Source organism: Simochromis diagramma, unplaced genomic scaffold (assembly GCF_900408965.1).
Source record: "Simochromis diagramma unplaced genomic scaffold, fSimDia1.1 OVJJ01000387.1, whole genome shotgun sequence".
Lineage (NCBI taxonomy): Eukaryota > Metazoa > Chordata > Actinopteri > Cichliformes > Cichlidae > Simochromis > Simochromis diagramma.
In genome coordinates, this window is record NW_024387152.1 from 5,763,370 (window position 1) to 5,790,598 (window position 27,229).

The window sequence follows — 27,229 nt, forward strand, 5'->3', positions numbered from 1 at the left end:
ATAGTGTCTTTCCACTGCAAGTGTCAGTGTTCCAGTCACATATTCATCCACACAGCACTTTTATCTGTGCCTAATATCTTTCTAACATTTTCACACACTCCGATGGATACATAAGGAGTAACTTGGGATTTGGTATCTTGCTCAAGGATACTTCGGCCTGCGAACCAGAGTTGAGGAATCGATCCACCAATCTTCCAACTTGTAGACTACTGTATATACAGCTGCCCCGAGTAGAGTTGGCCAGAGCATAAACAAGTAAATAAATAACTATGCGTAATAAATATTAGGGAAATCTGTTTGTGTTTCGTGTATCAGAAAGAAAAAAATATCGGCTGATGTATCAGAATATCGACTTTTTAAATCACCGAATATCGGTATCAGTATTAAATATTCCATATGCATTAGGCTGCAGTGGAAGGTGCTAGAGTCATTTTATAAGTGGGGCTACACTGGCAGTCTGACCCTGGGAGTTGAATTCACACTGCTCAGCTTCATGAATGTTGAAAACCAAAAAACCAACGAGAACGCTCTCGGTCATGCCCTTGGCCTGATAGACCACCAAAGGGTTCGACTCTTCCACTAAAAACTGCTGTTTGATCTCTTGATGCAGTCCTGTTGTTCTCAAAGTTCTTCTTGAACGCTATATTTCAAAAGCCCGAAAAAAGAAAAGTTTATGCTCCACACTCTCCAATTTTTAATTAATCAAGAACAATTTTTTTAAGAAAGATCCAAGAATTTCAGTGAAATAAAGGTTAGCACAATAACAGAAACAGCTGTGACTCAGTGGGGTCTCATGAATCGGGCTTGTTTGCACATACCCTCACAACGTTGGGTCCTGAGTAGGCTGGATCAACACTTTGGGGATTGTTGTGCAGGGAGGGCTTTTACCCTGGGGTAATGAGCTTAGGTGCGTTTTTTTTAATCGTCGAAGTGGGTGATAAATGTCACAGTAACATCCACATGAATGCCAAGACCCAAGGTTTCTTAGCAGAGCATTGCATTGAAACAAGACAGTCAGTGTCATTCACTTTACCTGTCTGCAGCTTTAATGCTGTCGCTGATCAGTGTGTAGTCAAGTGAGTTTTGTTTGTATTTTTAGTAAATTTAATCGGCAGCATTTGTCTGTTAAGCGTAATAAAAAATGACAACAATAATAAATGTTAGACAAGGAACAGACATTTGCACAACTTTTATCATGGGAAAAGAAATTGTCAGCGATAATATTTCTAAGCAAGCGCCAAACAATGCGAGCGAGTGTTGTGAGAAAGAGAAAATAGCACATCATCCCCTGATGGTAAACATACTCCCTTTTATTATTATTATTTTCTCCCTAATGATAGTTCACATTATGAGACTTTTATCCTATCTTCAAGCACCAGTTCTGCTAGTGGGGACATTGTAGCTGTTCCTCAACATTTCTTGCCATTTGTTTGCTAAAAGTATTTGTTTGCAAGATGAATTGCTGCACTGGCAGGCGAGATGACAGCCTACACGAAGATGATATTGAATTGATTTCTGAAATGTTGCAGAACGGACTAGTTGATGTGTACCACGAGACATGAATAATAAAAATTCTATTAAAAAGCTCTTGAATGGCTGACAGTGGAATATTATTTGTGATGATTAATTTTCTTCAGTCATTATAAAGGGGAGTTGGCATCAGATTGCCTCTGACAAAATTGCTTTTCACTCCCTGGTGAATACCCTCTGTATGCTTTTTGAGAGCACAAAACCATATTTCTCAGCGCAATATTATGTCAAGATAGGCCCTGGAAAAGACATTTCTCATGTATCACCTTATTAGTGCCGTAAAATCTGTGCTGTTTTAACTGCTGGGGTCATTTGGTATATTCTGCATACATTTCACAATGACTCTGAGGTTTGACTAGTCCAGTTTTTTCCTTCCATTTCTAAAAATATGATTGGCATTATAATTACAAGCTTATAAAATAGCCTCTAAGTGACTGTCTGTCAGTGGCGTTTTTCAACGTAATGAATTTGATTAACTGTATCTTAAAGGCGTGCAGGCTGACAGTTTGTTTCTTCAAAGCTGTCAGGATTTCTGAATTATTCTGTGCAACATCTGTTGTCTAACTCTAATTAATTTGCGGCGTACATTTGCGTTGAATGATTTCTTTAACTTTTGCAAGTGCGACAAAAATTTGCATTTCTAATTAATTTTATTTTCAGCAAAACACACTGAATCGACTGCCGCAGTTCAGCGGTGTCTGGAAGTGTCTGCACAAACAACATGGAAACAACAGAAATCAGCAGGTGCATTTAAAAGCTAATTATGAAGCTTTTTATTTACTCAGGAGCGTCTTTTGTTAGCTGTTTCCTTCCCCGGATGATTACTCAAGTTTGTTTTGCCATTCAAATGCTTTCTAATAGCACTGAAAGGGTTTTATTGATATTGTAACTAACTATGACACTGCTTTGACATGCAGGTACGTAAGCGCTCCGGGGCGGAAGGATCGCCCATAGACAAGACCTGTCCTTGCATTTTTCTTTGTGTTTGTTGATAGACTGTGTGCTAGGGGGGAAAAAACGAAAGTCTTATTGCGACTTTGTTCCCAAAATAAGTAAACGATCCTGTCTTCCCCTTTCCTCTTCATGCTCTTCTAAAAAACAGATTGCTTTTCTTCTGCTTTTTCAGAGCTACTCCAGTCAGGGCAGAGGCGGCAGTGGTGGCGGAGGAGGAGGAGCTGGGGATGAGGACTACGAGATCCCCCCCATCACACCGCCGAACCACGCCGACCCTTCTTTGCTCCACCTCATGGAGCACGAGTCAGGTTACCCCTTTCACTCCCTGCCACACAATGGCTTGCTCAACACCTACTCCTACCCCGAGCTGCCCGCACTCATGATGTCCAACATGCTGGGTCAGGAAACTCACCTCCTGTCTGGGCCTATGCACTCGGTGAGTACTTTTTTTTTTTTGTCCACCTTTTTAGCTGTGGCACTTTCTGCTCATGCAAGTCAAGCGCTGTGCCAGGCTATTAGTCTTTGTGGTCAGAGGATTGGAAGGTATCCAGCAAGTCAGCATAGAGAGCATTTCGTCTGAAGGTTTTACATGTTCTAGTCCTTTTAAGATTTTATGTGCTGCATCGAACAATATAAACATATATAAACTGTAAGGCCACAAAATAACCAACTCTTCTGCATGCTGATCATGTTTTTTCGTAATGGGAAAGCATTCTTCTATTAGAGTCATAATTAACTTGGTTCGAGGCCAAGGAAGCAGCGCTGAAGTCTGAGCAAGGCCAAAGTCTAAGCATAAATACAGAGAGCTGCTGTTTCCTTAACACCGAGACCACTGCAGCAGAACTTCTTTAATATCTGCACAGCTGCGCAAGTCAAAGATTTCATTGCCTCGAAAATGAGCCAAGAAGGGATGGAGAAACTCATTGTGGCGCGTTTTCTTTCGTTACAATCAGCAAATCCAAAAAGGAGAGGGGTAAGGATGAGTGGGTGGGGGAGGAGGGAGGGGATCCCTTGTCAGCTACTTTTTTATTTCAAAAGGACGCCAAGGACCTCCATTCTTCCCCTCAGTTAAAGGGACTTTCTCCCGTGTTAAACATGCTTCAGACTGAACATGTAAACACCCCCGGCGAACACATTCAAATGCTTTAATCATAGGATCGAATCAAATGAATTATAGATGGCCCGCGTGGTGAATTATTCAGCGTTATATACTTTCATCTGACATAAATATTACTTTTTTTTTCTCCGTGGCCTCCCTCATGAATATTTATGCTTTAATGTGAGCATCCGTGGCATTTATCCCCCGTTAATCAGGTCTTATGTGATTTTCAGAATCAAACCGCATAAGATGCAGACTCTTATTTTTTTTCCGTGGGTGGTAGCTGAGGCCTCCATTAAAGCCAGTCTTCAGGATTAGGTCACAATTCACTGGCTACTTTGCTGAATGTGCTCGGGTGCAGGAGGACGATGCCGCTGGCTCGAACGTCTGTCTGCTTTTTAGCGCGAGTGAACGCTCGAAACAAAGTGTTGATCAAGCTTTTAACATGAGAGCGCATACCCTGCGTCAAATGCGTGTGCACAGCACGTTTAAAGTTTATGTTATGTCCGTGTATGTATGTTCAATAAAGCCTCCAACCCCCTTTTTTTTGGCCGGCAACAATTTCGAAGCAAACAAAGAGGGAGTACCTGCCTCTTAAACAGCTTTTGTTTCACCTTTGCAATTATTTATTTTCAAATAGCCCTTCAGGGTAATGTTCCATTTTCTTATTTCACACCCCCTTTTCTCATAAATGAACCGTCATTGTAATAAATCACCGCACAAACAGAGACTTGCACACACTGTGAAAGGTCCAGAGATTTATGTAACACATTCATGTTTCCCACTTCCACATTTTAGTACTACTCTAGCAGAGGCTGGCTAATAATAGCTGCTATTAATATTTCTTGTTGCCTAGCAACCCCAGCAAGTAATAGCTTACTCTGGAAAAATAGATGACCGATAAGGAAGAAGGAGGAGGGGTGGTGGTGGTGGTGGTGGGGTTGGAATGGGAAGGGGGGGATTCAATTCATTTATTATCTCCTGGGACAAGAGGAGCTTATTTCTGAGGCTGAGGAATAGGAAAGTAGGCTGTATATGAGAAATATTTTAACGCAATTGGAGATGACGTTATTTTCATTTTGCTTCCATTAGGGATGTTTCATTTGATGTTTCCCCAGCAAAGTCAATTAACCTTAATTTCATACTGATAAAGGTATAATAAGGAAGATTGAATTTATGTCTGCTGCATGCTTAAAGAATAATAAGGGTGGATAGAAATAAGCTCTCAGTGTAACCAGGGGCAGCAATGAAGAGACAAGCCTTTACCTTTGTTGTATTGTATTGACAAAAACCTTACAATAAACTCACAAAATTGAAGGAGATAACTGGGAAAAACCAAAACGCTAATCATTCAACAGCCTTCTTTCACCACCGCCGCCGAAGCAAATAAAAAGTCGACAGCATTACCTTAAGGATACGCTTCTCTTCAGTAACAGCTATCCTTCACTGCACATTTAAAACCTCCTACAAGTACAAGCTCAGCTGGAGCAACAGATACGCTTCATCTCGAGGGATGTTGTTGCTGTTTTTTGTACAACATTTAGCCTAAGGCTAAAGCTCTGTAAACTTCTCGCTGCTTTGGGATTCGCTTTTTCAGCTCACATCGATCCTACAGCAAACAGAGTTAAATCATTACAGGATTGAGAGCAGTGGATTGACCATCACAGTGCTGCATGGGCACATACAGTAATTTTGTATCAGTTTGTCCTTGTAGCTGTAGTCTGTATTAATAATCTTGAGCTTTCTGTCCGCGCGGAAGTCATTTCTCTTCAAAAGCCCTGTTTTTTTTTTTCTTCCTTTAGTCAGACAAATTTCTTTTTTCCATCTAATTGTGATTCCACAGGCAGCTGAACTATTACAGTAGCTGGTGAATCAACGAGATGCGTAGTGGATGTAGGGAACAAAAAAAAAAATCTGTTAAATAGATGCATTGAATGTTTCAGATTCACTGATGTATGTTTTTGTTTTGTTTTGGGTTTTTTTCCATTTTTATTTTCATCTGTCAAATCCAGCACTTAGCTGTGATCCAGAAGTTGATCCTTTTTGCTGCGGTTGCGTGTTGTTCATCATAGCAGTTCTCAACTGCCAGTTTTGACCCATTTCTTAGACTTAAAATTACACCCTTTACAGGAACTCCAACAAGAAGCAGCATCAACACTGCTGTTATAAAAGACAGAGCTGTCTATCAGCGAAGCTCCTACATTCTCAAAACTCCTCCTCACACCGCTGACCTAGTCTGTCAGCTTCTCTGAACCGAGCCAAGTCTTGGATGACTGGATACTGTGAAATGTAACATGCTGTCGTGCGAATGCTCATTGCTGAGGGAGAATCCCTGTCTCATCCTCAGCTGCCAGCATTTCTGCCATCCCGGCACTTGGTGGAGAGGTGGCACCCAGGGGTCTCGTGTTCAACAAGCGCCCTGATCATTCAGGTCTGGCTGATGGCACAGTGGCGGAGGGGAGAAGGAGGGGCTGGGGAGGCGGGGGGGGGTTGCAGGCAAGGTCAGTCTCTTTGAAAAAAATATAAAAAAATTAAAGCAAGAGGGACCCTCGCTGGGAGGCGGTAATGAGAGGTCGAGGAGGAGTTTGTACAGCGGCCCCAACGTGGAGCCTTGAGGGGGGGCCACTGTGTTTAAATATTCAAACAGAGCATGAGGCCCTGTCTCATTACTAGTATAATGAGGCCAGTTACAGAGCAGGAAAACCCCTGCCACCAAAAAAAAAAAAAAAAACAGTGGCCAATTTCACAAGTTTCTTACACACATCCAGCCACATGACTCCAGCCAGGAATTGTGTAGAGCTTTGATAAATATGTGGTTCTAGTTTAATATCTCTGGCACAGCGATGTGTGACTAGTAGGCCAGTTTTAACCCTCTGCTGACAGGTTGATGTTGATATCACGGACAAGTTGTCAGTCGGAGTTGTTTTGGTTGGTTGGTCGGTTCATTTTTGGTGGCTTGTGCATAGAAAACTACAGCAAGCTCAGCATTCACTTTCATATTTAGCAATCTTGATTGAACATAAGCATTAATTTTAAGATGCAGTGCATCCAATAAAAGGTCTTATTTTAGTGCAGTTGAAGGTGTCTTCACATCATAAGTAGATCGTGTTTGCACCCTGCTACTATTTGTGCAGCATGTGGGTGCTCGGTATATATGTGTGTGTTGACCATGTGCGTGTATATATAGATATATGTGCGTGTGTCTTTGTTTGCCTTTGTCTCCAGAAAAAGTAGAAGAGTAAGCTGCAAGGTTAGGTTGGCTTGGCTTAATTTGATTTTGTTTAATCTGGAGAAAGAAATTCACTTGCACCGCTTGGCATTTGCGACAAGGATGGCTACGGAAAGGCCACAACTGTTTTAGGGCGGTGACATAAAAATCGTATTGACAGCTGTGGTTGTGGAGAGTGCATGGATGTAAGATGAAGCTATCGAGCTATCGAAGAGATCAAAGTGAGTTAAAATAAAGTGCACACGGTCATGTTTGAGATATTTAGGATATTCGGAGATGCTGAGTTTACAGAAAGTGTTCATAGTAGAATCTGTTTGTTGAGTACTTAGGGTGAAGTGCAAGGTGTCAGTCTTTCCTTTGTCCGCTATTTAAGTAGATTTATCTAAAATATTTTCTCAATATTTGGAGTTGGGTTTGACATGACATGCTCAGTGAAGCTGGATTTTTTTTCCTTTTAAATTGAAACAGCCATCTTTTTTCCATCGTAGTTTTTTTAAGACATATCTCATATGACCCGCTTGCTCTGCTGCCTTTCACTGGAATAGATATGACATCTTGGTGACGTTCCCAGATAAATCACTTTTGGAACAGTAGAAATATTTTCTGTTGCGGCTTTCTATTTCACAAAAAAAAAAAAAAAAAATTGAGAGAGGAAAAAAGAAAGAAAAAAAAGACAGATGCCCTTCAGTGCTACACTCCACAACAGGGGTGAACAATGTGTCTTGTAGCTGTCAAAAGAAATGACGGCAAGATAATTGGTGGGGCATTCCCGTTTCGTTTAAACCGAGACAAGTAGGCTTCAAAATAGAATCGGGCTTTTTAAAAAAGTAAAGCTTTGTTTTGCGCTGCTCATTATGCAGGGTTCAAAATGCAGTAATGAAGACGGGCATTAACGGATTGAGCTTTAAAAACAAATGCACATTCATTGGGGCTCATGAATATTCATGCCGCTAATTCAAATAACCTTAGGCAACTGTTACATCTAATGAATATTTAAAACAGCTTGGTCACAGAGATTTGAACACTGCATTATATCTGACTTTCTAGGATCATCGTGTACAAGAGTAAACAATTAGTAATGCCAAAAACAGATTTCAGCGGTGATGAAAATACGTCTGGGAAACAGTGTCCCGTGTTGTCACATTAGTTACAGGCCGTTGGCACTCCGAAGGCGAGCGCGATGCCATGCGACGGTGTGAAAAATTGTAAATAATCATAATAATTGGTGAAATGATTTGTTGATTAATCGGGGAGCGTAATCAACAAAATTATTAAGTGGAGCAATTTTGAAATCATAATCAGTTATCACGCAAAAATGCTGCAAATTGTGAGATTGTGTTGATTTTCACCTGTTGTGCTTGGGAATCGAACAGGTTCAATGTATTATTCGGACACCGAACCAGTCATCAGATAAAAAAAGTGATATGTTTATTTAGATATGTATGATAAAGAGAGAAAAGTCTTTGTTTTGGGGGGTTTAATCATCATAAAACAAATTAAAATGATCATAAACCTTTCGAGCTCGCTCAGTCAGGAAGGTAGCGTTAGCAGAGCGCGGGGAAAAAAGCTGCACCTGGCACAGTGGGCCCTCGGGCGACCCGAGGGTTGACTAAACATGTTTATGTTTACCGCCTGGCGCCCTTACATGTTACAAGTCAGAGAATCCCATGCTGGCCACTTAAAAGAGGGCCTTCCTATGAGGGGATCAGTGTGGTGACTCGTCCTCGCCACCACCGCGACGCTAATTAGGCCCACCGCAAAGCCAGCCTGTGGGGATAATGTCCCATTATTAGAGTCATTTGTTTCAATTAACCGCTCTGTGATTCTACAATAGCACTGCGCAGCCCAGCGCAAAGAAGCCATTACTCTCGCCCAGGGAACCAATGAGGTCTGGGACGAGAGCGTTTGTAAGAAGGTTACGGATACCTGCCGCTGCCAGCAGTCGTGCTGTCGTGCTCCGCATTTAGCCCAGTCTCTGATGAGTTGTTTGAGCCCTGGGAGAGTGGAAAAAACTCCTTATTCAAATCTTTTTCTAGAGCTTTTAAAGACTGTTTCTGACTATGCTGCTTCTGAAAACGTGTGATTTTTGCTTCTGTGCATTTGACTGAGAACTGATTGAAGATTTGTTGAAGGATTGTTGACTTAAGCATAAACCGCTGAAAACTATAGGCTGTTCACGTACCCCTTTACAAGCTGAGAGCTTTGTGGTTGACTGAATTACTATTCTGCTACTGTATACTTATGGTCTTTAAGTCATTTTTAGACTGCAATCAAGTTACTTTCAGAACACGAGGCTCTCTTTTTCTTTCCATTTCATGCATTACTCTTGTTAGTCTTGTTACTTTTGTAAATTCAAAGACTGCGTTCGTGCATTTTAATTCCACCAGTGGACAAAGAAGGCAGATTGCTTTGATAATTCCCGCTGCTTTAAATGGGAATTGTGAAATGACAATTAGTCTGGTGCCTTTGCGGCCAACAAAAAGCAAACCCTTGATAAAAGCTGTTTGTGCACTTGTATGGTGCCTGTTGTTGGTCACAGCTGGAGGCCACCACTTACAGGGTGCAAAGAGAGATTATGAGAGAGATTATGACTGTGATTTCTAGCTGGTGTAAGAGGCACAACTTTGAGAAAGTCTGTTTGTATAAATGGCTTTGATAACCATCCAAGTGATTCTTCAAGCAGCTAAACCAGGTGAATTATGTCTACAAGAATTAACTCATTCCTTGTAACATCACTCTCTTCTTGTCATTTGCATAAGATATTTTCTTTTAATCAGCCAGACGCTTTTCTGAAAAAAACACCTAGGTGTTTTCGTGCATTTAACAGCACAAGTACAAAGACACTTATCAACTCCAAATGCTTCAAAATGCAATGTTTTAGAGCACTTTTTGGTCCTTTCAGCTCTAGATAATGGAAACTTCGATTGATACCAAGAGGTTGCTGCCCTGTGATGCCTCTGTTGCCAGGCTCTCTCATTGGCTTTCTCCCCCCGCTGCGCAGATGTTTACAAAGAGACATCACCAGCTCACATTAAAGGGTTCAAGTTGTCCCCTCAGGCTGTTGCTATGGAAATAACCCTGCTACGGTCGCTCATTCATGTTTGATTAATTGTTTTTTCCTTTCTGTGCTGTTGCCTCTACAAAGACCTCATCATGGGAACATATCATCTCGAAAACAAACAATAGGAAAAGATGAATATGTTCAAATCTGCTCTATTTGGACTTGCAGATGCACTCTCTTCCTGCTTTGACATTTTGTGGATGTGGTGATAAAAGTCGAGTAACTGCATTAGCATTGTATTAACACTGATAAAGCTCGCTTGTGAAGCCACGCAATCATACAGATATATTTTTTATTTCGTTCCCCAGACTTACCTGGACAGAAGATAAGCTTTTTTTTCTTTTGCCTTTTTCTCCTCTTAAATTGCACTGTGTAGCGCTGAGATACAGCAACCCACTGGGGCCAATTAGGATGCCAGCAGAGCCAGGAAGTGCATAGCAGATGCTTTTGCCACTATTTATTAAAATCCAATCTGCGGGGGCCCCTCCAACAGCTCGTTAAACTACCGTTAATCTAATTAGCTCTCACTTGCCACTGTTTTCACCACATTACCAAATACAAGGGCCTCGACTTTGCAATTTAGGCTGATTAAGTAGGTCCAGTGCTGTTAGGCAGAGCTTGTAGGGAGGAGTTTCTCAGAGCTGTCAGTCATTCTCCCGAGTCAGATAAATCATGCAGCTTAGTTCAGCAATGGCTTTGGATTTAAAGTATCAGCAATAGGAATGTTAGTTGAAATCAAATCCACATTGCAGCCCAAAACTGTAGAAATACTCCATCATAATGACCCTGTGTATTTGTAATGGCATGGTACCAAAACTGGATACAAATTCCATAATGGCTTCTTTATGTATATATAGATATATGTATATATCTATATATACATAGATATATGTATATATCTATATATCAGGTCTATACGATTCTGCTAACATCCTTTCATGTCTCCTAGATCAAGATCACGAATGTGCACTTCCGGTTCATTATTGTTTAGGCCAGGCTGTATTTTTTATTTGATGAGTGCTGCTCTCTGGACGAGTGCCTGGTTCCACTCAGAGATCTTTGCAGCGGCTTTGACATGCAGTCCTGCTTATTGCTTACAGATGGGCAGTCTGACATAGAGCTGTAATTGCTTCCAGATGAGGAGGGCACTGCATATATTTTAAGACATATTTTAACCTATCAAGTCTTCATCCTGAGCTGGATGTGGGGAATACAGAGAAACCAGGCTAACACGGCGTTTGGTAGCGTAAGATAAGAGGAATTTGTGTTAACCTGTATCCAAAGTTGACTATGACATGTTGTGTATCATTCAACCTGTGTGGGAAAAAAAAGTTTAACGATCATCTGGAATTTTGGATGCCAGTCCTGGTATTTACAGTCACTTTTAATTTAAAGAGGACTGACGCGTTCAGATGTGTTTACATTCTCATGTTGCCTGCCAGCATTTTCTGAGACAACGGGGCTGACTGCATCATGTGCAGGTGCACTTTCAAATGCTAGCTGAAAATGATATCTAAATAATGACTAAGAGCATGTTATAAAAAATTTAAAAAAAAAACTGCAAAATTACAGAAACTTAACAAAGACTTGTTTATGTTTTACGTACGTTTTACACAATTGCTGTTACAGATGTTTGGCACAATAGATTTTTGCACTTCTACAGCATCTATAAGAGCTCATTTTTGTCTTATTGCCCTGAGTTCCAGCTTGTGGTGAAAATTACAGGAAAAGAAATTATATATAGCATCTTGAAATCACATTATTCTCACTACTGGTGCTTTAACTGTGACTATTTATCTATTTATTAACCCAGAAAGGCTTAAGTGTCTGCAACCGCCACACTAAGCTGTGCAGCTCTTCACTGAGCTACTGTGAAGAGGTCCGCGTTTGTTTTGCTGAAAGATGTATTCCACTGTAGTGCAATCTAAATATATTATTGAATTTCCTTCATTGTTTATTAAATTTAAGGCTGTGGTTATTAACAGTGGATCCTACAAGCACTTGTGTGTAATAGTGGTCGGTCATGGTAATGAACTCAATGAGAATTATCTACACATTCTACTCCCATCAGGTCTGTGAATCATATTTCAGGTGTTTTCCAAAACAAACAATCAAAAAAAAAAACAATAAACACACATTTCCTACACAAAACCAAAAGCCAGACATTCAAGGTTAGCCAATAAAGAGCCAGATAGCAGTTGGTGAGGAGCCAAACTGAGAGGAAAACAAGGAAATGTTGGATTGAAATTCGTCAGATGGACATTAGAGCAACACCAGTAATGAAAAATGTTGCTGTGCCACATTTCCTGTAAGTGTGAAAGAGGAAAGCGGTTTGCTTCAGACTCGCTGTGTTTACAGCTTGTGTCCGCTGCCCCCATGTGATCAAAAAAAAGAAAAAAAATAGTTAGTGCAGGTTGAAGAACGAACCGTTGGGTTTAATCTGCTATTACTCTGCAATCACCACTTTGAACAACAGTCACAGACAGTTTACGCAAATTGCATCTGCAATCGCTTCATCATTTGCTACTTCCCTGTGTATCAAAAACGCAGCAGTTGATTGTACAATGAAAAGTGAATTGGGGATTGCAGCCATTTATATGTCATCGTTCTGCATCATCACTGAGAAGTGTAGAGCGTAAGTGTTGGAGAACCTTTAAAATACGACAGAAAGTAGTGCGCGCATTAGGGATGTCGCATTTCTTTCCATTGTGGGAATTTGTGATGCAGATGGGTGAAGAAACAGTTTACGTTCAGATTTCCAGTAAATAGCCACATCCTCAGTTTTGCTTCATCCGGCACTTCTTGCCTCTTTCAAAGTGTACTTTATTCTGGAGATAACATTAAGGTGCTAATCTGTATCGGGAAAACAATGTTAGATGATTTGTTATTGAGACGTCGGCTTGTTAAATCTGCTTTTACAGTCCTCGGCCAAAGCTTATTTCACTACCGGCTTTCGATTGATGTTCTTAAACTGCAGATTTAAAAACCCTCTCATAGTCTGTTGCTCATTCTCCGGGCCACTGCACACTCACTGCAAAAAAAAAAGCATGTAAAAATAGGTTTTTATCTTCTTCTTCTTCTTTGAGCTACTGTGTAGATCAAACTGTGTAACACACTCAAAACCAATAGCGTGTGTGTGTGTGCATCTATGAAACAAGGTGTGTAGATTTTGCAAGTGCATGGCATTCATTTTGATTTAGCGCTGTGCCCAGTATTTGCTTTTGTGTAACAGTCATCATTGTATCACCTTAGAGTAGTTCCTGTTTGTTTTTATGGCCTTTCAAAGCTGATACATTATGCAGCACTCTCCACTTTGCTGTTCACTGTATATGATAATGACTATGATAAGAAGACTGTGATTGGAGAAAGACTTTTATACACTCTCATGCTATTATCGGATTTTATTGTCTAATTTTCATCTGTCTTAAGCTTTGTCAGTCACCGCGCGTGCACACAGTCCTCGTTGCGAGTCTTCTTCTTTCTATATCTTTCCACTCCTTCTGTTTTCTTTAGATCGACTCTTCTTTTCTTTTGCATCTCACTTTCTTCACTATTCCCCAAATCCACCTCCACCCCTCTCTCTCTCTCTCTCTCTTTGCTGTTTTGATAGTGACGCAGTTACCAGGCTGTCAATTCTAATCTTGTCTTGCCAGTGCAGTGCTGTCCATTCAGAATCACAGCTACCCCTCCTTTTCCTTATCTCTCTCTCTTCACCTACCACCCCTTCCATCTCTCTCTCTCTCTCTTTCCATCACTATCTCTCTCGCTCTCTCTCTCCATCACTATCTCTCTCGCTCTCTCTCTCTCCATCACTATCTCTCTCGCTCTCAGACAACAGAAATGCTGATGGGATGAGCAAGCTAAGGCTGACTCTATAGTTCAATCTTTTCCTGGTAAACTAGAAAGCTGTGTTGGAAATAAATTTAGTCTCTGCTGCTGTGTACACGATGTTTTTTACCTAAGACATCCGCGTGCTGTTTCTGGTCGACCCCCTAATTGCAGTCTTTAAAAGCTTTTTTACCATCAGTGTATGTCTGCTCTGTGAATGTGCATTGTGTCCTCTTGCATGGAGAAAATTGGCAGGCAATTACTTAACTTTAAAAAAATGTTATTAAACGCACTCATCAGCCAATCTGTTAGGTACACCCTGCAGGTTGAACTTCCCTTTGCCTTCAGAGCTACTTTTATTCTTTATCCCAAGGGTGCTCTGTTGGATTGAAATCTGGTGACTGCGGTGGCCTCTTGAGTGCAGTGAATTCACTGTCATGATCAACAAACCAGTTTTGTGACATTGTCCATTATCCTGCTGGAAGCAGCCATCAGAAGATGGGTACACTGTGGTCATAAAGGGAAGAACATAGTCAGCAATAATACTTGACAGTGACATTTAGGTGATGCTCAGCTGATATTAAGACGCCCAGAGCATGCTGAGACAATATCCCTAACACCACCACTACCACCATACTGAACTGTTGATACAAGACAGAAATTAAGACTCGTCAGTGTCTTCCAATCTTCTGCTGTCCAGGTTTGGTCTCGTCTGCTTCAAGATTCCATGTGTTGTGCTTTCAGAGATTCTGCATGCCTTGGTTGCGAAGAGTGCTTGTTTTGAATTATCAGCTTGAAGCAGTCTGGCCGTTCTCCTCCGACCTCTGACATCAACGAGGCATTTTCGCCCACCGGATATTTTTTTGGACTATTTACCGTGAACGTTAGAGATGGTTGTGTGGGAAAATCCCAGTAGATCAACAGTTTCTGAAATACTTAAATAAACCTGTCTGGTCTGGCCTGTCTGTAATGTGAATGCCGGATTTTATATGTAAATGCCAAAGACATCATGGTAAATTGTTACAGGTGGATTTGCTTTGGTACTTTTTTCCACAGTTTGTTATTTACACGTTTTACATTTTTATGTAAAACATGTGAGTGATTTACTTTGCAAGCTACAATTAGAAGATAAGCCAAAGGAGACCTCTGCACTGCTGCAGTGAATTTAACTGTTGTGGCTGCACTGAATCCATCCAGCACTGTAAATGTGAATACTTATTAAACAAGAAGGCCTGTGTTTAAACTAAAGTTACAGCTTCAGATTATGAGGGGTTGAGTTTTCCCTCGCATTTCCCTTTGTGTTTCAAAATGATAAAAAATAAAAATGATGGCTAAATAAATTGGTAAATAACATGGCATCATATGTTAAGCTAGCTTTAGCACAATAACAGTGATGCAAGACAAGAAACAAATATCAGTCACGTTAAAATCTGTCTGTTGTAAGCATATAATAAAAAGAGTTTCAAGTTTTGACATTTTGCATAGAGAGTCCATCTTGCAAGAGCACAAGATACCAGTCTTCTCAGTAACAGTATCAGAAAATAGACCAGAATGCACTGGAGCCACGAGATGTTGCATTATGAATAAGGGATGTGACTGTCTCTTTTTCTCAACTGACAACAACAGCTGTCATAATCATTACTGTTCACTGCACCTGCACGAGAGAACCCGGCAAAATAAGCTTGATATTGTGTAGTTGGCTGTGTGGTGGGTAAGTGTTTATCCAGCGTCGATAGTTTGCAGGGCCAGAAAGAAAAAACTATAGTGATGAATATGGCTGCGATCACTTTTTCACTTTCTCATTTGAAAGATATTTCGTTTTACAGAAGACTGTGTCGGTTAATGAGACTGGTCTTCTTAAATATAAAGTCAAAGCTGTGGAGTTTTCTCTTAATAGGTGTTCAGGGCTCGAGTGTGAGGAAACCAGGCAGAGCGCATTAAAACAAAAAGATTATTTAGCAGGCAAAATGACAGGCCAGTGGGCCTAGTTTAATATTCTAATAAAAGTGTTTCTCTGTGGTACTTTGTTAAGGAAGAAAAAAGATCCGATGTTAAATTGCCTTTTTTGCAGAGAAGTTTACATTAAGTTGTTTTTTTTAATACATATATATTTATATATAAAGGTAATCTCATAAATGAAGGAAACCACTTTCACAATTAGATTTAGATGAAACATGCTGAAGAAAGATGAGAACAAATTAATCATCTGAGGGGGTGATTTTTTTTTTCCTGCTTATTTTTCTGGGAGAAAATTATTAATACTGTGCAGAGTGAGCAGTTTTCACTTACTGTTGTCTCTTTAGAAGTATGTGAGCCATCTTTATTAATCTTTCAGAGTCACTGTCAGCTTTTTACTGTATATACTTGAGCTGAGAACATGAATCTCTGATTATAAGACGTGGAAATAAAGAAAGAAATGAAAGAATACGCCCTTTATTCTCCTGGTTGATTGCATTCTGCTGTGGGCTGTTGTGTGTCATCATTCTTTCCTCTGTATGAATACATGTGAATTTTCCTGGCGATTATTTAGCCTTCTTCTTCTTTTTTATGTTTTGTCATTCCATTAGCTCTACCTTCAGTTTATTCTATTTTCACTTCAAAGGCTTGGGTGGAACAGATGTCGTTTCAAATGCCTGTCTTCTGCCTCATTGCCTAAAAGTGAGGGATGATTATTTTTTAATGAAACCGCACACACACGCACGGGGGGGAAAAAAAGAATATTACCTGTAAGCTGTGAAATAGACAAGCAATACTTTCACATCATCCTGAATGGGGAACATTCATTCATTTCACACCACAAAGGCCATTTTGAAGTTTTCCTTAGCTGCCAAATGTGCTCCTGGACCTTGAATTTTGATTAGTTAATTTCATGCTGTGTGGAATACAGTATGTTGTTTGGCAAATGCCTCGCTAAAAACAATGCAGTTTTCAAAGGCAGTCGTTTCTTGTTTTCCAATCGACGGTGAAAGGGGAAAACACGGCCTTTGCTTAATCTAGTGATAAGTATGCATTGAATGGAAATGAACGTCTTTAAATGTCCTAAAGTTGCTGTTCGATACTCACGCGGGGACAAATCTTTTTTCACGGTTTGCACCCACACTGAGCTTTACCACTGAAACCCCTGGATGAGTGGATTATGAAAGCAAACATTCAAAGATGGTTAGAAGTTTTTTTTAAAATGCAACATGATTAAACAGGAACTTGGCCTTGGAGATGATGCGCGTTTGCCAAAATAGAGAAGAATTCGCTGTCACTTCCCTCAGAGCTCTTAACAACGTTTGAGTAACTCGGCGTAACCCGACAACCGCAACGAGTGCACATCAGCATCTTTCATTTGACTTAATACCAATGTATATCATCATATATTCCGCATGTCATTATTTCTATGATATGGATGGAAATTAGATTGTTTTTTTTCTGCCTTTAGAGCAACCAGGAAATCAGGTTAACTGATGTTTCACTGCTACTAATGGCAACATCAAGCCATCACTTTTTCTTCACCGTCTCTCTCTCCCTCTCTCTCCTGGCTCCCTCTCCCGTCTCCGTTCATCTCCGTAAAGAAGGCAATTTCCATATAGAATCACATCCAGCATCAGGTGACCTGGATTTGACTCCCAGTCAAAGCCCTGCATGGAAAATGAGAATGTATTCATGTGTATTGGATCAAGTACATCACACAGATGTGAACAGTTTTGCCTCCTGAAAATGTCGAGAGATTGCAGTGTATTATTGTTGACAAACTGGGTGTGTGGAAAATTCCCTCTCTGCTGGTTTCCTGAAAACATGCCATTATTTCTGGTACACTTGAAAGAAGCATTTTTTTTTTTTAAAAAGGAGGAAAAAAGGAAAATATAAAATATCTATTAATTCTGCAGCCATTAATTTAAGCAACTAGTGACATTTTGCAAACTTACTGGGAAATGTCCCTATAACCCAAACCTGCTTAAATTAAACTGGAACTAAGATTACTGTATTTATCACATAGCTGCATTTAAATCTAAAATCCTAAAGGCACCACAAACAAGGCAAGAGGTCAAGTTCAGTGAGTTTAGTGGAGGTGTAGATGTCTGCCTTCCTCCACCTGTCAGTCAAAGTGAACACACCCTGAACTTTACACCTTAACGTTCACAAGGTTGAGTGGAACTGTAAATCCTCCCACTCAGCTAAGTGGCTAATTAGCTATAGAGACCAAAACCATCTTTTTACAGCTGTTTACCCCTCAGAGGTAAAAAGCTGATGTGGTGTTGTCGTCACACTATTAGGTAGGCTGGCATCCGGGTTGCCAGACAGGCAAAAGGTTCGACTTAATAGTTCAAGAAGGAAGTCATGTGGGATTTTCACATTTATATCAGTAGGTATCACTGGCAGTATTTTATTTATGCTGAAAAGTAAATAACACAGGAATCTAACCAGCAATTTTTTTTCAATTTTATCCAATTTGGGGTCACTTCAGCTGTCATAGGGTGAAAAGCAGAGTATATATTCACAGCTATGGCCAATCTAGAATTGTTCATTAGCCTAACCCATGCCTACCTGGAGAGAAGACATGCAACGCCCACACAGAAAGGCCCCAGCTGGTCGGTGGATCCAAATCCAGGACCATGCTGTGAGGCAACAGTGCTGCTAAGCACCTGACTGTGCTTCCCACAAGAATCTGTGTAGATCAGTGTGGACACTAAAAGTACCGCCGTTTTTGGCACGTTTTGGTTGCTACTGAAATTTAGTCTAACTTTCTCTAAAATTGTGCAAAATTGTACGTTTGTGCATAACCTACATATACTGTACATGATGCCCTGGAAAAACTAGAGTATCTTGTCCAACCAATGCATCGGGCACATAAAACTTCTTTCTGCGGTAGCTGATATTATGAAGTGATTTATGACGGTTTCCTTGTCTCTCTTTCTCCCCATCCATTTCTTCTGTCTTCAGATAAGCAGTGAGAAGCGACCCTCAGCAGAAATGATGAAGCCCAAACCCAAACCTCAAAAGAAGAAGAAGAAGAAGGACCCCAACGAGCCACAGAAACCCGTGTCTGCATATGCGCTCTTCTTCAGAGACACCCAAGCAGCCATCAAGGGCCAAAACCCAAATGCTACCTTCGGGGACGTGTCCAAGATCGTGGCCTCCATGTGGGACAGCCTAGGCGAAGAACAGAAGCAGGTAAAAACTATTTCGTGTAGGTGCAGAAGGTTTAAAACAACATGCTGTGCAAAAGTCTAGGCACCAAAATGAGCTTTCCAGATGGGAGCACGCACAGTGTGCAATGACGCAAACACGCGTACACATTTTGATTGCGGTCGCTCCAGTAGATGGCGCATGTGCTGCAGCAGAGGCAGGCAGCCTTTCGTTGGCATTATCTGCCGTGTAATTACCAGAACATTGCTGTGAGATACAGCTCACCTTAATGAGCTAGTTCTTCTCTTTCCAAAGATAATCCATCCGTTTATCCCCACTCCCCTGACTCTCATTAAAATGATTTTCTTTCTAAATTTAATTCTACCAAAGGGAAGGAAACGGAGGGAGGGGGAGTGTTCTCTGCAACAACAGCCATAAAACAGTCTGAGACTAACAAAGTAGGACATTTTATAGGCAGGAAATGGTCAGTATGGGAAAAATATAAACATGCCTGGGGAGATTTAAAGAGTCTAGGACTGATAATGTTATGCAGGAGGTAAATACACACATACTCACGCGCTCGCGCACCTCTGCAAAAGCAAGCAATCACATGTGAATGTGATTACTATCAAAGCCATCTATCTTAGCAGTGTAGTGTCCATAGAAAGTGAAAACGGCTTTTCCAGAAATAAAACAGAAAAATTGAAACTCATCTTTGCCAAAAAAAAAACCTCCCACAAAGCGCTAGGCCAAGGTAGTGTCCCATTTCCTCTGTCCCACCAGCCTCCACAATATGTATCTTCATTGGCCCTCTGACAAGCTGGAATGTGTGAAGTTCTCATTTCCACTCTCTTTATTTATATCTCTCGCCTTCTATTTTGATCCTGCCTAGAATACAGAATTAGTGAGCTCCCTCCACTATCGACTCATCCTTGGATTGAGCTGAAGGGCATCTTGGCTATCCAGGAGGAGCAATCTATTGTTTTTTTTCCTCTATTCGACATGATCTCTAGTTTCAATTCAGCAGTAATAGGTGGGAAGTAATACTGATGACAGATATAGACGGCCATCACTTTAGTTTTCGTGGGTTTTCACCTGCAAGAGAAATCGCAGTTGTTAGCTGTTAATTAAATCGTCTGTTTCATGGGATGAACAAAGTGTAATTTTAGGAAAGGATGTAAAAGAGTTCAGACAGGGCTCTGCAAAGCTCCTGTGTAGCTTCTAGACTAGCTTAGTGCTTTACCAGTGTACATCAATCACATAAAAAGATTTCAAGTTCCTGCATTGTGGCTTGTTTTCAGAAAACTTTTAAGATTATTAAAGTTTCAGGTCCTTTGCTGAATGAATAGACGTGTTTGTGCAAAACATTTAGAAAAGTATCATTTTGATATCAGTAAATGTGTTCATACCGGCTCCAGTACTGCAACAACAGTAGAGTATATAAACACATTTTTTTCCTACTAAGAAGGATTTTTCTCTATCTTTTCTTTTTGTTTTGCATAATAGACATAATTTTGCCTCATTTTGCCTCATAGCCCTTATAGTTAATAGCACCATTTTCCATCATGGTGTTGCATCCTACACAGACACTCATCATTACATATATATATATATATATATATATATATATATATATATATATATATACACCTATATATGCTGGCAGAAAATACCTGTACAACAGCACACACGCAGAAGTCCATGTGCGCTCACAAACTCACATTCTTCATGCAAACACACTTCAGTCTGTTGGAAAACACATGACATCAGAGGCTTGTACATCCCTCTGACAATATGAAAGGCAGTTTCAAACAAAACTCACATCGTAATGTGCCAAATGACAACAACCATTCTGGTTTATCACTAATGTACTGATAGTGTTATTGTGGAGCTAAAGGGACAGAGAGAGAGAAGTTCCAGTTCATTTCTCTAGGTGGATTGGAATGGAAATGATGTGTCGCTACAATAGAGAGAGACACATTGAGATGAGGGAGTATTAGTGCTGTGATGAGGAAATAGAGGTGTTCTGTACCATTGGCTCTGATGGAAAGGGAAACATTAAGCATCTTTTTATGTGTATGTGTGTGTATGTTTGTGTGTGCGTGCATGTTCATGTGCGCAGGATGTGTTTAAGAGAGTGTTAGAGTTTGCCTTTAAAAAAAAGTCGTGTGTGTGTGTGTTTATTGACAGATGTGTGTGTCTGTGTGTGTCTGCACGTTTATGAGCGAGTCAAACTCTGCTCTCACCTGAAGCCTCTTGTTTTGATTTTATTTCTTCACAGGGGTACAAGAGGAAAACCGAGGCGGCTAAGAAAGAGTACCTGAAAGCCTTGGCCGCGTACCGAGCCAGTCTGGTTTCCAAGGTAACGCTTATGACACGCAGGCCCTGGCTAAGACTGATGATGGATTGGATGTAAAATACTTGCTAATGGGCTGGGAGGACCTTCTTTCGTATGAGCTGGTGGTGGTGAAAAAGAGTGTGGTTGGGGGGGGGGCATGTGATGCTAAAAGTACAGGCCCTATTTGGAACAATACTTGATTTCCATAGGGTGCACAGTGGGGGTAGGGGTTTGTAGTTGGTATGGTGATATAGGGTGAAGGGTTGGGGGAGGGGTCGGCCAGTCAAAGCACACATCCATAATGGCCATAATGTGTATGCGGCTTAGAGAAGACAATATAATAACTCTTATGCGCTATGTGGGCTATCAGATACTCTGTACTGTATGTATCTTTGGAAATAAGCAATCATTAATTTACCTGTGTCCTGCATTAGTTCCTCCTCTCGTCATCTAGAGCTGGAAGCACATCCAAATCAACAGAGGCATTTGTGGGCTTTGCTGCTATTCCCACCTCTGACACTTTCCCGCTAATTCAGATCTATGACATCCTTTTTGCCCCATGAATGATGCCGGTTTGTATAAACCAGCAACGCAGCACAGGGAATAACGAAAGGCAAGGAGGAGGGCTGCGAATTGCATTGTTTAGTGCCGTCTTGTATTAACAACACACAATGTAGTGTGGTGAAGATTCCTTTTGTCATTCCATTTGTTCTGCAGGCAAACAGTCTCATTTCTCTGCCTGGGGTCCTGCATATATGTATGTGTGTGTGTGCACGTGTGTGTGTGGGTGTGTGTGTCCCACTCCTTTTCCCATCTATCTGTCAAGGTGTGTATTGATCATTACCTCGGCCCCTTGCTCTATTCATACAAATGGGCTCCATTACCTTCTAATCAACACTGATGGCTGGAGATGAGCAATCTGACAGCTCATCACAGGAGCCTGGAGAGGGTGGGGTGAAGATAGAGGTGGGGTGTTTTACGGGTGTTGCTCCTGCTCAGTGTGGTACTGTCCAGCCTGGGAAAGGTCAAATTCAGAGGGGTTTTTTGGTGAAGTTTACGATTTTTTTGTTTTTAATCTGTACAATCTTTGCCCATCTGTCAGCTCCTCTACATGGGTGTAGAGGTGACAACTGTCGCATGCTTAAAAGAAAAATCCAGCAGGGGTTTATTCTCATATTTTGCGCATTATGAATATTGATATAGATTATATTTTACGCACAGCCTGGAGCCTCGTAGAGATTTAGTAAACAAAGCCTCAGTCAATAAAGAAAGTAATTTGTGCAAGGGTGCAAGCTTTCCACAAATAATTCAGCAGTAAATGTAACGCTTTAGGAGATAGCCTGTTTAGGTTCTAATTAGATGAAAAAGCCTTTATTACATACCTACATGCTTAATAAGAAAGCTAGCTCAGCTTTGCATAAATACTAGATCAGGGGAAACAGCTGCATGGATCTGTTGATTTTTCTCATCGAAATTTTAGAAAGAAAGCAAAGAAGCAAAGATCTCAAACTATTGCTTTAAAAAATAATTCTCTGTAAGTCCAACAAAAATGTATGATGGAAAATAGCAGGATATCCCTGTGGCTGTGATAGGAAACAGATACGACCTGGTTTGCTTGCTGGCACTTTCCTGTAGCATAACAATGCGTGCAGTTTAAAAAAAATAAAACCTATTCAACAATACAGAGCATGACGGAAAAAAAAAAGTTTCGCTTTAAAAGGAATGAGGGAGACGTGTTATTATCAGATGAATATTGGCTGATGAGTGCAGTGTCCTTAATGGGGCCTTTCTTGTCTTAATATGATGTATTTTCATCCACAGACATACAATGACCCTGAACCAAAAAGTGCCCAGCAGACCAGCCAGTCCTCCCACATGATGCCCCCCAAGCAGCCTCTGTACAGCGTGCCCCCTCAGCCCTCCTCACCGTACCTGGGCCCGCCGGGCTCCTTTCCCCTGTCAGACCTCCAGAGCTACGGCGGGCCACCCCGCCACACACTGGCGCAGACCCTCGGCCAGTCCCAGATGCTCCCACCCAGCATGAGTGCCTCTCCCCCAGCACCCTTCCAAATCAGCCCACCTCTGCATCCGCACGCTCAGCTCTCCCTGCATCAGAGCTCCCTGCTCAACCAGCCAATCCGAATGCAGCAGTCGCAACCAATCATCTCGCACCAAATGGGGCTCCAGGCACCTCTGCATTCCCCTCCTCTCAGCCAACAGGTTGGTCTAGCTGTTATTAAAATTCACTATGCATGCTTCTTCTACAGATGATCAACAACACACATGCTAGCAGACATCATGAGCTACTTTCAGCTTCTCGATTGTTGGGTCGCCACTCGAGTAGCTCTGCATGTTTCATTTGGCAGATATTTTCCACCAGATGCCCATTCCTTATATAACCCCAAAGGGATTTGTGTTTCCTCTAGACTCACTTCACATACAAATATACAAATATCATCACCTTTATTTACTTCCTAATTAGCTTCCATAGATATTCAGCGTCTAATGCTTCTCCCGTTGTGATTTAATATAAAATCAACAACAGTTATTCATCGGTTACTGCTGTTTTCTAAAGAGGAAAAACTTCCAGTAAAGCCTCGCTCTCTAATAAAGAGTTCTCAATTCCTCTTTTAACGCATAAAAGACCCATTTAGTCTCAATCAAACTGTTTTCTCCTTTCCCTCTGAGTCCATAATGTTTCCATTCCAGCAGCAGGGTGTCTTGCCAAACTAAGAAGGGTGATTTCGTCAATGCAATGGGGCCAAATGTGAATGCGTAACAACTCATATAGACCAGTGGCAACATTTAGCCTTATACAGTATCATGGCTCAGCAAACTCTGATGGCTGGCCATCATAAAGCTGAAGTCGTGTAACATCCTGTGCTCATCTCGCCTCTCCTGCTATCTGCAGGGTTTCTCCCATATTCAAGCTGATTACCAGAACAGTGTTGGGGGCTCACAGTCTCCCGGGGCCCCCAATCCAGTGCACGGCCAGAACCCCGACTGGGATAGCGAGTACTGCAACAGGGACTGCGGACCCAACCATTGCAGGTGAGCTCTTTGCACCGCTTACAATATTATGCTGTTAGTATATTAGTTCTTTCCTTACGGGAATTACAGAGTCAGACACACACACACACAAAAAGCTGTGTCCCTCTGTGAGTGCAATCCAAGACATTTGATTGTTGAGAATACTAAGCAGCTGTCTGACAGTTACTCATTTTCCAAATGAGTTACTCTAAACCACTTCACTTTCACACTCAGAGACTCAGACAGTATTAATCATAAACTGCAATTTCCCTGCTAAAGCAAAGCATCTCCTTGAAATTGAAATGAGTAATGCAGCAGTAGAACAATGCTATTACCAAGCTTGGAAAAAAGTGTGACATCCAATTAAGTTTCCCCCTGTTTCGCTCGGCACACGTTGCCTTATTGAATCAAGATATCCGAGCAGGCACGAGAAGAATGTTTTGTCTCACACCTGAAACGCTGCGTTGCTACTTTGAGAGGCAGCTGAGCTGGAAGTCGGCGTCTCCTGTATTTAGAGCTGATTCATCTGGATGTCAAACGGGATCACGCCTAGGTCAAATCATGTTTGACAGTCTTTGAAGTAATATTGGGTGTTTGCTTAAACCTTTACTCTCAGTGTCAAGTCATTGTAGTTTGTAGTTTTGGAGGGAGCTAAGTTGTCTCCAGTATGTCAGTAGAGATAACTGGAGAACAGACTTTGTGTTTGACATTTCAAGTAACAAGTGATCTTCAAATTTTGGCTTCACGCTTATTGATGTGCGCGCTTCATCGTCAGCTTTTATGTTTGTTCTGAAGCCGCTCTCTAATGCCAGTCCCGCCGTGACAAATGTTTAACAATCCTTCAGCATTTTCCCAGTGAAATATAGGATAACACCCCCGTATTCACACGTATATCCAGCCATACATTAACGCCGTTTTTCTTTCTTTCCTCAGCAGCAGCGGCATGGGAGCTCGAGACAAGCCTCTCTACCTCACTTGAAGTTGAAAGACCTCCAAATGTCAGACTCCAGGGAGCTTTCTAACATAACAACAACATCATCGATGTATCTGCTTCTACACCATTTTTTTTCTCTTTCTCTCTCTCTCTCTTTTTTTTCCTGATGGATTTCGAAAATCCCAAAGACTGCTACAGTAACTTCACCTATTTGCCAAGCACTTAGATCGGCCAGAAGCCCGAGGCACTTCTCTTGCTTTTTTTTTTTTTCCTTATCAGTGAACTTTCCATTTTTTGAGGGGGCAGTGAGTTTTAAGCTCATGCCAACATACTGGAAATGAAGACCAAAAAAAAAAAAGAAAAGAAAAAGAAAGAAAAAAAACATCTTCTCATTTTGTCTAGATTTTTTTTTAAAAGATGATTCCACTCCTCTTTGCTCCATTACGCTGTTTGCCATGGACTGCCCTTGTTTTGGGGAGTTAAAATGCTCAAAGCATACTCCAAGTGTAGGGTCTTGGGTAGAAAAGCTAACGCAGGAAAATAGAATATAGTCACCCCATCGGGGTGGATGTTCTTCGGGACAGACTGAAACACCCGAAGTGAGTGAAAGCAAAGCGACATTTAAAATGAAGGTATAGTCACAAACGCATTTGTAAATCATCCTTGCCCTCAGTAGAGGACTTCATCCTTTCCTTTATTTATCACAGCGTGATTGTAAATATCACCAAAATGGATTCCTCTTATGTGTGTATTTAGCTGCAGTCCCTTGCCTTTTTCTTTTTCTTTTTTTTTCCAATTGTTTTTTTTTTTCTGTGCAGGCGGATTCAGTGAGGGAATACACACACTAAAACTCGTGTTGAAACTGTGTTCACCAGTCTCAAATCTCTCCAAAATAAAGAGGGAAATGCAAAGACTGCAAAATGCTCAATTTCCTCCACAGCTGGCAGAGCTCCGGTAGAGAGTGTCGCACTCTCTTCACATGGCCTCAGGACGCTGCAGAACTGTAGAGGTCAAAGATTGAAACCTCTCCTTTTAGCTCCTCCTACTTACTAGGTCAGTAAAGACCACACCCTCCTCCCCTACACCTGTGACCCCGCCCAGCCACCCCTTAGTCCCAGCACCACTTGTACAGGTGAATAACAAAAAAAAAAAAAAAAAGTTGCTAAATGTGAAATGTTACTAAAGGTTAAAAAAGAAAAAAAAACATAACAGTGGGTTTTAAAGTTTTTGACTAGTTTTATTAGGTGTTTTAGAATTGTGTTGAACTCATCTTTATCTTTTTTTTCTGTAAAGAAAAATAATTCTTTAAGATTTTCTTTTTTTTTTCACTGTAGCAGGATTTTGTTTCAGAGGATTGCTCGTCAGGACAGATATTTTAATTTTGTGTATAAACCTGCCAAACATACTTCTTTTAAAGTTTTAAAGCCAGTGATGAGAGAACCCATTATGTTTTTGTTAAATATCATATGGTCATTCTATTTAATTTGGTTGCAGGTTCCACATCTATTTATAAATGAAATGAAGTAAAATTTTGGCTTATTTTCATCAGGGTGCATTATTATTATTATCATTATTATTATTATTATTACTATTAATGATCAAACTACATGATTATTAGAATAATATTTTTTCAAAAACTGCTGTTGGTGCTAATGTACCAGCATTAGATTCTTTTTTCTTTTCTTTTTTGTGTCACAATTACTTCCTTTGTTTTCTTTTGTCTGTAATAAAATGTTTAAAGTGAAAAACAAAACAAAAAAAGGTGTGCGTCTCTGCTTGTTTTTGACTGCATGGCTGTCATTAAGTCTTAACAGATTCATTAGTGTTTTTGATGAGCTCTGCCTGATCGCTGCAGCAACCTGTAAACGCAACTTTGCATTCCCCCTGCATGTGTCTGGGGTTAATTAGGAGAATTACCTTTGATGTAGCAGGAGTTGATGTAGCTGCTGTCACATGGCTCATTAGGTGAAAAGTTAAGGCTTGATAGTGTAACTTCATTTAACGTGCTTTTAACCTTTTCGCTGTTTCTATTTTTTTCTTCCCCACCCCATAAAATCCAGACTAGATCAATATAAAACACCAAGCAACATTTTTTTCCTGCCCCCTGGCCA

The 27,229-nt window shown here is 40.9% G+C and overlaps 1 protein-coding gene across 7 annotated transcripts in view; it reads left to right on the forward strand.

The window, feature by feature from the left end:
* LOC120743879 (TOX high mobility group box family member 2-like) overlaps positions 1–26,322 on the forward strand; it is an 81,826-nt gene extending 55,504 nt beyond the window's left edge. For 4 of the 7 annotated variants that reach the window (XM_040047852.1, XM_040047855.1, XM_040047854.1 and 1 more), the window contains 6 exons: positions 2,657–2,920; positions 18,631–18,861; positions 21,098–21,178; positions 22,976–23,374; positions 24,066–24,205; positions 25,118–26,322. In XM_040047852.1, coding sequence (XP_039903786.1) covers positions 2,657–2,920; positions 18,631–18,861; positions 21,098–21,178; positions 22,976–23,374; positions 24,066–24,205; positions 25,118–25,163 — 1,161 coding nt within the window. In that variant the 3' untranslated portion in view covers positions 25,164–26,322. Of the gene's footprint in view, positions 1–2,190; positions 2,275–2,656; positions 2,921–18,630; positions 18,862–21,097; positions 21,179–22,975; positions 23,375–24,065; positions 24,206–25,117 lie in introns of all 7 variants that reach the window. The other 3 variants (XM_040047850.1, XM_040047853.1, XM_040047851.1) reach the window with 2 other exon arrangements.
* Positions 26,323–27,229: the final 907 nt, after the last annotated feature.